Source organism: Miscanthus floridulus, chromosome 7 (genome assembly GCF_019320115.1).
Source record: "Miscanthus floridulus cultivar M001 chromosome 7, ASM1932011v1, whole genome shotgun sequence".
Classification (NCBI taxonomy): domain Eukaryota; kingdom Viridiplantae; phylum Streptophyta; class Magnoliopsida; order Poales; family Poaceae; genus Miscanthus; species Miscanthus floridulus.
In genome coordinates, this window is record NC_089586.1 from 19,365,006 (window position 1) to 19,378,088 (window position 13,083).

Sequence of the window (13,083 nt, forward strand, 5' to 3'; positions counted from 1 at the left end):
CACATGAGAGAAGTTTGAGTTTCTAATTTACCATATTTGCGCATGTGGTAAGCCACGGCAACCCGACACGTTGGCGCCCAGTCAGCAGGTGCGGGTAAAATGTCATCGCTGCCCCATGCCCATTTTCTTCATTACGCCGCATCCCACCCGCTCATTTCGTCCCTCGCTCATATCGTCCCCATCCCACCCGCCGCCGCCGACGCGTTCTTCCCCCACGCTGCTGCCGCCTCCTGCTCTCCTCCCGCCGTCCCTGTGCCACGGTGACCGCATCTAGTGAGCGGGACCCCTAGTGAGCGCATTGAAGGTATGTGGCCTTACTCCCCCTTTGCACCCAGGTCCCGTGTCCATTAGGGTTTAGGGTTAGGGTTCATGGACGCTGACAAGTCATCCTCGGTTGATTGTTTCGTAGGCTTGTGATGTAGTGGGAGAGGTGGTTGAAAGGATCAAGATGCCCAAGAGGGAGGTGAATTGGGCTAATTATAAATTTTCTTGCAATAATTAAATCCTACGGTTAGCCCAATTAACCCCTTGTGCCTAGAAAAATGTTTATATTAATCTAACGTACAAAGGACTTGCAACCTATGTTCCAAACTTACTCTTGCATGGCAATTCTATGAATGTAAAAACAAGTATTAAATTGCTCAAAGTAAATGCTCAAAGTAAATAGAGAGAGAGGAACGCGTCGATGTTTTGCCGAGGTATCGGAGAGTCGCCACTCCTCACTAGTCCTCGTAAGAGCACCCGCGCAAGGGTGTAGCTCCCCCTTGATCCGCGCAAGGATCAAGTGCTCTCTATGGGTTGATTCTTCGACACTCCGTCGCTGTGAATCACCCACAACCACTCACAACTTGAGCTGGGTCACCCACAAGCTCCGCCGGGTGATCACCAAGCTCCCAATCACCACCAAGCCGTCTAGGTGATGGCGATCACCAAGAGTAACAAGCACAAACTCTCACTTGACCGCGTGAAGCCTAATGAGAACGGTGGATGCACACTTTGCTACTCTTGATTCACTAATGAGGCTACTCTCTTGGATTCTCAAATCTCAATCACCTCACTAGGACCTTGCTCTTCTTGGCACTCACAAACGTATTTCTTAGCTGTTGGAATGAGCAAAATTAACTCCACACATGAGTGAAGCTTCTATTTATAACAAAGGCTGAAAAACGAACCGTTATGTGCCTCTACGGGGTGACCGGACGCTCCGGTCAGTTCAACCCGCACACTAGTGTTTAAGTGTTGACCGGACATTATAAGCGTCCAATCATCACCGACCGGACGCATCCGATCGCATTTAACCCTCACTGGAACCTTACTGTACTCAACCGGACGCTGAACCCCTAGGGTCTGATTAGTACTGACCGGACATGTCCGGTCGTAGATTTTCTCTTCTAGAACCTTACTGGAGTCAACCGGACGCTGCCTCTCAGCGTCCGGTCACTCGACCTCTCAGCGTCCGGTCACGCCAGATGCAATCTCCTTGATCAAATGAATTGATTGGACCCTGCAGCCAGCGTCCGGTCCGACCGGAGCCAGTGTCCGGTCAGCATTTGACCCTCCATTCACTTCCAACGCTCGATCATATGTGAATGAAGTTAGCTCCAAAGGATCTTAGGCATATGTAGGAGCTACCTAGCGCTAGTTTTGACAAGTGTGCACCACATCTAACTCACTAGACTCATCTAGGTCAAGCTACCCATCCATACCCCCCTTAATAGTACGGCCAAAGGAAAAACAAAGTCCTAAACTACTCTAAGTATCTCTCCAACTCCAATCGACACTTAGAACTAGTCATCCTTAACCTTGTCGTCCATCCTTTGAAAACCGAAACGATTTCCATCGTAGGGGCATGACCACCTTGATTGCCCAATTGATCTCCATTACTATGACCTAACTTAATTGTCTCTGCAAAACACACGTTAGTCATAGTAATCTTGTATTGTCATTAATCACCGAAACCCAATTAAGGGCCTATATGCTTTCAGTGGTGTCAACCAGTGTCACAATGGCTAGCAGCAGTAATTGCCCTCCTTGGTAAGTGCTTAATCAACCTAGTAGTGTAGGCAGAATTAGGTACCGTCTAACTCCTCATTTCTTTCATTGTTTACCATGATGCCAGGATCGATCCCGGCAATGCGTTTAGACTAGTCGTTAAGGTTGCTAAATTCATGGCTGATGGTGAGTATGGGCTAGTTGAAATGGCAGAGCAACAGCATGACTTATGGTTGGATAGAAACTGTTAGTATTCTATAGCTCAATTCTAGGAGGATTTAGCCACAAAGATAATCTAGGGGCCAACTCAAACACTTTGCAGTGTGGGTTGTTGAGCAAGATACTGGGTATGAGTGGAAGAACGTAAGCCGATGTCACCGCGCTCGCTGGCGCGGCCTCGATCGGCACTGCATGGCTAAGCCGGCCAACTAAGGCCTAATCGACACATCTAACTGGCCGATGGGGACCTACGGGCCAACGTGCAGCGATGCGAAGTGGAAGGAAACTCAATGATGCACTACCAAAGTCTATCCTCGATGTTGTGCTGGACCGTGTGGCAACGTGACTGTTCCGATGGCCTAGGGCACTAATATGAGAGTAGAGACGGTGGGGAAGCATTAGAGGCTCACCGCGGTCCGTGCTGAGGTGACGGTTGAAGCAAGGGAGGGTCGAGATGACCTGGCCACATGCGCGCAAGCCCGACGGCGACGCTCTGAGGCGGACACCGATGCGTCACCACACCACCGACAAGTACCCTAGCCAAAATAGCACGAGCACCAGATAGAGGGAGTCAAGGCAAGTTTGGGGTTACGAGCAATTGAACTGCTATCAACCCTACGGGCCTTACCCCCAAGGCCCCAAATGTATCGGCTCGGCAGCGCACATGACCAGCGGCGAGCAAAGTGCCAAATTGCCGGCCGGTTGTACTCTATCGGGCTTAAGGGGAAAGAGACGACTAGCCGACTTCCTAAGCTACCCACCGGAGCAAGAAATTATGTGGCGAAGCTCGCTGACGCTTGGAGGGAAGAAGGAGCGGTGGTCCCGCGCACGGTGCGGTCGTGGAGAGGGCACACGAACGAGTCCGAGCAGGTTAATATGGGGTGACTCCAATTGATGGCGGCAGCACAAGCATATGCGCACAGATGACGAGACATGGAGTCTTGGCGCAAAATGCTTGGAATGTAGTGGTAGGACCCGAGCGGGGCTCACCGGCGTCAGCTAGCGGGGCAAGGCGAGGTAGAGAGGCATCACCATCGCCACTGCGACCGGGGCCAGTCGACCCCGACGCGGTGGGCCGTGGCGCATGCCCGGAGGCTCGACGCGGTAGGTCAATTGGAGGGCAGAGCGAGTGCCACGATGGCCAAGCGAGGGCAGCCACAGTCGTAGCTCGCCCCTACCCACGGCACAGCGGCCATCCATTCAAGTGTAGCGCGCACATTGAGCAATAGCGGGAGCAAGGCCGTAGGTAGCCGAGACCGGCCAACGTAGGGCCAGGGACGCCACGTGGCACCGACCGACCGCATGAGCTGGCCAGCAGCAATAGCCCGGCACGGCTTGGGCTCAGCGCCAGCAGCGCCCTTGCACGCGCGGAGATAGCGGACTTAGGTCGAACAACTGCAATCGGTGTCGTGCACGTATTTTAAAGCGAAGCAAAGGCTGCTGATCAACACAATCGGGGTTCAACCAATTCCACTAACCTAAAGCTAATACTAACAGTGACCTAGCAAAGCAATCGTCATGACCAGAGAGCAACCAGAGAGGGAGATAAAAGGATGCCAACATGAGTTCGTCACGCTGAACGCCGGTTCACGAACAGAGCGCTAACAACATGGTCTACAGCAGTTTCAACGAAGTTTAGGTAGTTTTTACAACGCCAACGTAAAACCAAACTAGTCTATGAACTACACCATGTCAAGGTACTCGTTACGGTGCAACCAACAGTATAAAAATATGGATCCAGTGTTTAAGAAATTTAATCAAAATTTAAATGCCAAAACGACATCGTCATTAGGTTTTCAGACTTAGGTCATTTTAGTTCTAGAAGCTGAAATTGAACTCCACATTCAATTCTCGAGCTATCAAAAATACTATTGAACAACATCTATTCATCAAAACAAAAGTTGCATTTTCATCTACCAAATTTGTACTTCAAATTTTATTTCAGTACTAAATACAAGTTATATTTTATTTTTGTTTATAAAAATTGTTTTTCATGCTTAATCAAATAGGACAAGCCACCCACTATTTATTTGCTAGAATTGCTATCAGGCATTTTAAGCACTTTCTTCATACTTTTTCAAAACAAACCCTAAATAACTTTTGTTCCCAAGATTATTTAAAAGCTTTTAAGTACCAAAGAAAAATTGATTAGCAACACTTATTTAATTCTTTTATTCACAAAAGTAAGTCACACTAGGTTCACCTTACCATTTCATGTGAGAATTTATTTTTAAAATCCTAGAAAACATATACACTAGAGTTTATTAGGTCTTAACCTCAGTGCTAACTAAGTCCGTAACACCAGGGGTGTTACACCAGGCCCGTTGCTCTAGCGGCCGATCTGGCTAGGGCCATCGCGCCACCGTTGGATCCCAATCCAAGAGCCCTCAATCATTTCGATGACGCGGCCACGCTGAGGCCGGGCCGGCTCCTGGTGTTCTCTTGTTTTTAAATTGCGAAAAAACAATACTTTAAAGAGTGCAAGAACGTAAGGTATGATTACAATCTGTAACGCAATGAAATTAATTACCATAGGTCATTACTGTTGTGAAACTATAGTTAATCTGAAGCTATGAATTGCAGGCAACAAAAAAGTGAGCACAAAGAGTATCTCATCTATGTAGGTTATTGGATTTCAAAACTTACACACTTGGTCAGCACACATTGTCAACAACCATTCTAATACACATGGCTACAATTTGTATTGTTTGATTATTCAACATTTATTTATGGAGGAATTTGGAGGAATCTGGAGAAAATTTATGAGAGAAATATACCGTTCCGGATGAAAAAAAGAAGCGGATCAAGTTGGGTTTAAGGGTACGCGAACGGGGCCAACATGATTTCAGTGGTACGTAGTGCCCCTATACAGACGACTAGCATATCATAGCAGTCTAGCACTAGCACACTACAAATATTTCACTTTGTTTCCCAAACTAAACCACATGCCAACATGGTCTCGATTTGAGCAGACGAGAAGACCACTTATTTTGTCAGAATATCCATCCTAGCAAGCAAAGCCTTTAATTACATACTAGATATATGCCCGTGCGTTGCACCAGGGTCATGAATTTTTGCCCACGCCTACGATGACGCAAGTGGCTTGCGGCTTAGACTAACATATTAAGAAATCTACAAGTATAATTACATATATAGAATTGCGTAGGGGGCTTGCTTGTATTGCATAGGCTAGGCAAGTAGTGGCTATTATGGTCATCTCTATTACTAACACCTTTTCACGAGGATGTACGAAACTTATGTTTTTAGAGCATCCCTTGAGGTACACCATGGAATCCATGAATCTGGTCCCTGAATCTATTTTGGTGACTTCATATTTGATGGTGGAAGAGTGTTTGGGTTAAAAAATGGATCCGAAGCTGATTTTGGGGCAGTATGAGATTAACAAGGATGTGCTTCATAAGAGGATGCAAACATTTATAACAAAGACTCTTGTTCCAGCAATTACTTTTCATATTGAATTGAAGTGCCTTGAAATTTATTGGATAAATTACACATAGAATTTATTTCTAAGAAATATAAATTACAAAAGCTGTTTGGATAAGAAAACATGGAGAGCTTATTGCCGTATGAGGTTGTGATAAGCGTGGGCTTTTGTAGTTTGGTTTGAGAGAGGCGCCACTGGGCCAAAAAAGTGCAACCGGAAGCCCAACACCTTGGAATTGGAACGTCGAATGGTGCTGCCGGCAAGAGCGGGCTATCCTGGCGACTCTCCTAGAGGAATCCTCTATCGCCTGGTAGGTCCAGCACCTCGCGCTCGCAGCCTGGCAAGCAAGTGGGGTGAGGCAATACGGAGTCTATAGACGGGCGCACACACCAAGGGCTCGGACTCGAAGACTGGGCAGGCGCTCACACGATGGGAGTTGGACAAAAGCCCTCTGTAATTTTTAGGTGTAACTGATTGAAGCTCTAAATTAATTCTATTTTTGTTTATATTATATTTGAATACGGTAAAGTTTAGGCCCTCACTGGTAGTTCGCTCCGGGGCCCCAAATTTTTGGAGACAGTCCTATGGATACAAGATGGAGAATGCTTAATTTAATTAACACCATTGCTCAATATGGTCCTGTTTGCTTCTCTTATAATCCGTAGTTTTCAGCTTATTTTTTTTAGCTAAAATAGTGTTTTTCTCTTGTAACAAATCAACTGGAACAGTGTTTTAGCTTGTTTTTTCAGCGAAACGAACGGGCCTATGTGTTATTAAAGTTATAGGCTTAATATGAGCTATACATGTGTACTATATGTGTGTTTGGTTACTTGCTAAGGATCTAACCAGACTTTTGTAATACAGCTTTCTCGTGTTTGGTTGCCTGGCTAAGCCCCTAAGTCTGGCCCAACTAATACAAACGAGGGGGGCCTGGCCTGGCCTGGAAACGCTCGATCCCACCGTTCCCAGGAAGCTAGGCTTGTACCAGCGACGCAGCCTATTCCCCTCACCTTCCGTCGTGACCGGTGTTTCTTCTTCGTTGCTACCGCACCTTCCGCGCCACCGTCGCCCATCATGCGAGCGCCGTCGGCCTCTGCACGCACCACCGCCGGCCACCACGCGAGCGCTGCCGAACTCCGAGAGAGCTCCGCTGTCCGTCCGTGCTCGAGCTCCGCGCCTTCCGTCCGTACGTGCAGCCCGCGCGACCGAGCTCTGCGCTGTCCTTCCGTCTGTCCGTTAGTGCGCGAGCTTCGCGCCGCCGGCCTCCGCACGAGCTCCGCCATCCTCACAGCCCATGCCCCAACGGCCCCCGCTCGCACGGAGCGGTGCTCCGATCTAGATCCACGCCACGCGAGGTCAGCTCCATGGCAAGCAACAACAGCAGCCGAGCGGAGCGGCCATGGCAAGCAGCAGCAACAGCCGAGCGCAGCGGCCATGGCAAGCAGCAGCAACAGCCTAGCGCATGGCAAGGGGACGGAGGAGGAGCACTGAGAGGGCCATGGAGAGGAGCACTACGACCATGGGGCGGAGGTGCTGTGGCCGCAGCCATGGCGAGGGGCCGGAGGAGGAGCACCGCAAGGGCGCGGATGGGGCATGCGTGCTGGTGCTCGATGTGCTCGGCGTGCTCGGCGAGGAGGACGGTGGCGAGGGGTGTGCCCACCAGCTGTTCGACAGAATGCCTTAAAGGGGGTGAACCCACCAGCTCCAGCTGACCCTTCCAGCCCAGCTGCAATTACCAGAAATAAGAAGCAACTGCTGCTGGAACGAACAAAGGTGACTCCACCATGTTTTGATGATGCATTTGTGCTATACTGCTGGAAAACACATTGGCTTTTGTGGTATGAAATCATTTGGATGCAGCCCTGTTTGGATGGTATGAAATGCTGATGTAATGGAGCTGTAATATTTTGCATGATAGTTTACGGTACTTGCTCTTGACAAACTACTGGTGTTAGATGAAATTATGGTTTATGGTTTGCATGTTGGTGAACAATCTGAACCATGAGCACTACTTATGTTTGTAATATATTAAGGTTTGCATGTTGGTGAATGAATCATCTAAGAATTTTATATTTCTAGGCTGCATTCATCCATCCATCATTGACTCATTCATTCATTGATTCAAGCATACAAATATAGTGACACACACATACATAGGACCTTACTTCTTCATAATTGCATACAAGGCAAGGTAGATGGCAACAAAGATCAGCTTCTCAATTCATCTGAGCTGCTGCATAACCCTATCTTGCACTACTCCACCAGCCTGACCACCATCCTGGATGAGAGCCATTGGAGAGGGAACTGAGTGTGGGAGGGACCTCAGTGTTGTCTATTTATAGGAGCCACCTGGGGAGAGTTTTTGTCACCAAAGGCCCATCAGATTGGTGCCAAAGCACTATCAGATAGCCTCTTCTTCCGGAGGGCATGCTTGTCTTTCCCCCATCCGTTAGCCACAGTTAACGCTGCATTTGGACGGAATGGTTTGTAAGCACCGTTCGCCTAAACGGTCGTTTAGCCCGTTTAAACACCGTGTAAACGCTACATGGTGGTGCACCATTTTCGTTTAATCACCCATTTACCCCGTTTAATTGGCCGTTTAGCCCGTTTAATGGGACGTTTTGCCCGAATAATGGCTAAACGGTAGGTGACCGACTGTTTACCGTTTAGCGTGTAGGAAAACACTGTTTGTAAGGCAAAAAAGTTTAGAGCAGTGGCACCTATGTGCGGTCAACTTTTTTAATGGCTTGTGTGTAATTATAAACTTTTTTAATGGCACACACAGGTAAAAGGCTCAACAAACATATATGTAGCTAGGCTAACACAATGCAGACAACTAAACAACTACGAATTGGCTTAGTTGGAGGCTAGCCTGTCTTAGTTTTGGTAGCCAGGCTGGTCTAGGAAACTAACCAAACACACCCTATGTCATGACGATATCTAGGAGATAGCTTTGCATCTCTTTTTTTTTAATGTACTTCAAGTGCAACTAGATGGTTCATCCTCGGCATTCAACGGAAGATTCAGGTTAGTATTTGCCAGATGATAGCGCAGAAAAAGGCTCAACCTTTCTTGATGGATTTTTTTATGATCAGCGCCTGGTGCATTTGGAAGGAACGTAACGATTGCATATTCAACCACAAGGTCCCTTCTCCTTTGGCTTGGAAGCAACGTTTTATAAGTGAGGTTAAGCTCCACTTATGTCGTTTTAACCCGTCACCATCATGTAATTATTTAATGGCTAGCATCTCTGTAATTTGGTACCTTCTTTTCCTCCTCGGACGGTTTGTCCTTCTCTTAGCTAACAGCTATATAACTTCTATTTGTTTTTTTTTATATATTGTTCGGTGCTCGGAGCTTTGCTCCATTGTTTCTCTGCAAAAATAAAATAAAATAATAGATGGTTGATCCCATTCAACCCCTATTTGCATTTATAGTAACTAACTTATATGTATACTATATTGCTTAACGAGCACTCGTATATAAGCACTTCTCATTAATTAAACATGCCCTTATGTATTAAAAAGATACAGTGGGCCACTAGTAACACCTTGAATTTTAAAAACATGTATGTACTCTAATCTAACTTTGTAAAAGGCTAACAAAAAAAATATCACTTTGTGTCTGCTATAATTGCTACACCACCAATTTTGGTGGGAAAATCCATGTCAGCCATGTGAACAAACATCTCAACCATGGCAATCTAAATGGCCTACAAGTCCATAATCTAGTGTCGAACACATCATTGGTGTCATCAAAATATATGAAACCTGCTTGTATATCTCCAAACACTATAGTAGATTTGCAAAAGCCTCGGCTAAGGAAGATGGCCTCATCTTTGGCGAGCCCATCTCGAGCGACTGAAATCCACTCACCCATGTTGACATCTGCTTTAACGACCTTGACACTCATAGTGTAAGGTTTAGAACGTATAGGTGAAAAAACCTGACGCCTCACCATGAGCAACTCGCCGTCCCACGACTTCACTAACATCCGGATGGTAGTAGTGTCACCCCTGTATGGCACCTGAGTATCAAATGATACCTCCCTACCATCCAACACCATGTCATCAGCATTAAAGTTACTATTATCTCCCCCATCTTCTTGGTTTGGTGCATCATCCTCACCACTACCATCATCATTATCATCAACATCGTCGTCGTCGTCATCATCATCATCACTATAATCGTTGTTATCGTCGTCGTCTTCGTCAACATCCATCCAGTCCCAATAGTGCGCCTCAGGTGATGGCGACGTGGCCTTGATGACGCGCTTCTCTTTGGTAACGACAGGCTTGCCATCGTCGTCCTCGGCGAGGTGGAAGGCGAGAAGTTCTTCATCACTGGTGATCCCATAGAGCCGCTCCCCAACGAACGCGACGTCGAAGACACGAAAGTAGCGCATTACATACGTACCCTTCCCGGGACGGCACAAGACGACATTGCAATCCCCGCTGCTGGTCACGACGGCGATGAGGTCGTCAGGCGTCGACGACCGCATCGCCACCCTGTAGATCTCGAACACCTCGGAGACGGTCCCGACGACGGCGTCCAGCTCCGGGAGCGGCAGCGTCGCGCCGGAGAAGGGGTTGAGCAGGAGGTACGAGTGCGCGTGCCTGACGTCGCGTCTAGGTCGTCCCTTGTACCACACGAACGAGAAGCCATCGCTGCGGCGGCGGTACATGCAGTCTGTGCGGTCGAGGAGGAGCCAGCCGTCGGCGGCGGACCCGACGACGGTCACGCCGTCTGGCAGGCCGGGCATCGCCGTCCGGTGGAAGAAGGCCCCGTCGCCGACGGTGCAGAAGGAGCCGTCCCTCAGGACCAGCCACGGGAGCTGGCGCACGTGCAGCGCGGCGGCGGTGTGCCACCCGCGGCAGACGGCGCGGAACCGCGCGCGGTCGGCGGGGAACGGGAGGCGCACGAGGACCTGGCCTAGCAGCTCCGGCAGCAGGTCGCACCACGGACGGAGCGGCGGCGGCGAGATTGTTGCCATCGCGGTCGTGCAGTGTCGATCTGCCTTCCCGGTCGGCATGGACTTGGATACGATCGATCTATTAATCGACGCCGGGTCACTGAGGGGTGGATCGGTGTCGAGACGGTCTCGATCTCACCCATGTCGGGGAGGATCGGAGACGGTCTCCTTCCCGATCGGAAGTCGGGAATTGACGAGTGGCATCATATCGCGTCGTCTGGTGGTTATTGGACATCGGTTAACACCCGTCACGGGTTTTAAACTTCTGTGTCGGCGATAGATGTCCCATGGGCCACGGCACGCCCAAGACCCAGGCTGGATCTACCTCGGCGGACGTCCGGCGCAATCGTGTTGGCTGCTTTCGAGGTGAACGGCTGTCACGGGAACTGAGGTTGAGCCCCTCATCATCTGGTACAGGCGTCTGGTCCGGGCCATTATGGTCATGCATGCATGCCACGTACCTAAAACCACTGGGCTCTCTCTCCTACCGATGTAGGACTGTAGGTAGGGATGAAAACGGTACGGATATTTTCCGACCGTATTCGAAACCGAATCCGTTTAGAGGGGTTGAGATCTGTCCGTATCCGAGTTCGGATATCCAACATCCGATACCGTATCCGTATCCGAATACTCAAATCGCATATTTATGATGTCGATATCTAATCGTATCCTATCCGACATAGTTGACACTATCCGTATTCGAATCCGAATCCGGACAGAAATATGAAAACACATGTAATATCGGTGATATCCGTCTATATCCGATCCATTTTCGTCCCTAACTGTAGGAGTACTTATATCGTTATCGGTTATCAGACTTCGACACACTGCATAATACAACACTACTTGCTGTTCTGATTGCTCGTTAGGGTCTGTTCAGCAGCAAAAGCAGCTGCGGAAGCTGTAAAAAGGTAGTACCGAACGGGCCTGTTCTAGCATCGGTGGAGTAGTTATCAGAAGATAGGTTGTAGCTGTATGTATGTTAATTTAGGCTCACTTTTAGCAAGCCACACAACGCAGAACAGCTGCTTGGTTCACGCATAAGCTGCGGCAGGCACATACACCTTTTTCAGTGCAAATTCCTACCATAATTGTGGCGTCCACGCCTTAAGCGCTGTCGTCGTTGAACGTGGCTAGGTGTGGCTGTAAGCCAAACACGCCCTATATGTCTGATAGGTATAACAACACCTTTTAATTTCTTTAAACTCAAAGTACCGTAACAATTCAATGAAGCTAGTTGAGTGGAAAATTAGCGACAAGTAAGCGAGCTAAATGGTACATTGGCACCATTGGTCAGCAGTTGTACTCACATTCCACGTGCACTCAGTTGGCTAAAATTATTTGAGTCAGCTTAGCTACATCAAAAACTCTAAATGTTCTGATACTGCCTACATAAAAAGGTATAATTCTAGATTCAAATTGAATTAAAGTTACTTAATTTTAGCTAAATTTATAGAAAACATTATTAATATTTAAAACTTTAAGAACGTGTTTGGAACACAAGAATTTTATAAGATTCGCACAAGAATTTCATAGAAGTCAGTTTAATTTTATTGGAAAACGTAGAAACAGAAGAAGATCCCCATGTTCCGAACATGACCTAACTATTAGCATACTATAAAAATTATAGTATATAATTATCTAATTATACTTATTTAATATAATAAATATTGATACCTTTCTATATAACAAAGTTGATCAAATTTTAATAAAATATTTAACTTATGGGAAAGCAAGAATTTTAACGTGAGGGAGCACCAGAGAGAACCATCAGAGAGTTACCAGTTTTTGCGTGCGTGTTCTGTACTCTATGGAGAGAACAGGAGGTCAGGAGCAGAACAGTGAAGAGCAGACAGGTAACGGGCCCGCAACTACGCAAGGGAGATGCGAAAACTGCCGTGTTCCGTCCGTGCTCGGGGCTTTTACATTTTTACCATTATTAAGATTGGCGCTCATCCGATTATCACTCTTAGAATGACACTTATAACTTTAGCACATGAGAGAAGTTTGAGTTTCTAATTTACCACATTTGCGCATGTGGCAAGCCACGGCAGCCCGACACGTTGGCGCCCAGTCAGCAGGCGCGGGTAAAATGTCATCGCTGCCCCATGCCCATTTTCTTCATTACGCCGCATCCCACCCGCTCATTTCGTCCCTCGCTCATTTCGTCCCCATCCCACCCGCCGCCGCCGACACGTTCTTCCCCCGCGCCGCCGCCGCCTCCTGCTCCCCTCCCGCCGTCCCTGCGCCACGGTGACCGCATCTGGTGAGCGGGGCCCCTGGTGAGCGCATTGAAGGTATGTGGCCTTACTCCCCCCTTTGCACCCAGGTCCTGTTGTTGGTAGTAACAGCTGTAGTGCAGGCTTAGAAGCTGAAGTGATCCGTCTTCGAGAGGAGAATAGTCGTGTGGTCGGGGAGTGTGATCGCCTAAACGAGGACAACAGAAAACTGGAGCA

General features: G+C 48.0%; 1 protein-coding gene across 1 annotated transcript; it reads right to left on the bottom strand.

Moving 5' to 3' along the window:
* Positions 1 to 9,200: 9,200 nt before the first annotated feature.
* On the bottom strand, positions 9,201 to 10,835 carry LOC136462731 (uncharacterized). Its single transcript, XM_066461785.1, has one exon. It carries the CDS (start codon positions 10,685 to 10,687, stop codon positions 9,293 to 9,295), a length of 1,395 nt encoding a protein of 464 aa, XP_066317882.1. The 5' UTR covers positions 10,688 to 10,835; the 3' UTR covers positions 9,201 to 9,292.
* Between the last annotated feature and the right edge of the window lie 2,248 nt (positions 10,836 to 13,083).

Excerpts from the sequence above, each read along its gene's own strand:
- LOC136462731 (XM_066461785.1), bottom strand. The coding sequence starts at position 10,687 with ATGCCGACCGGGAAGGCAGATCGACACTGCACGACCGCGATGGCAACA.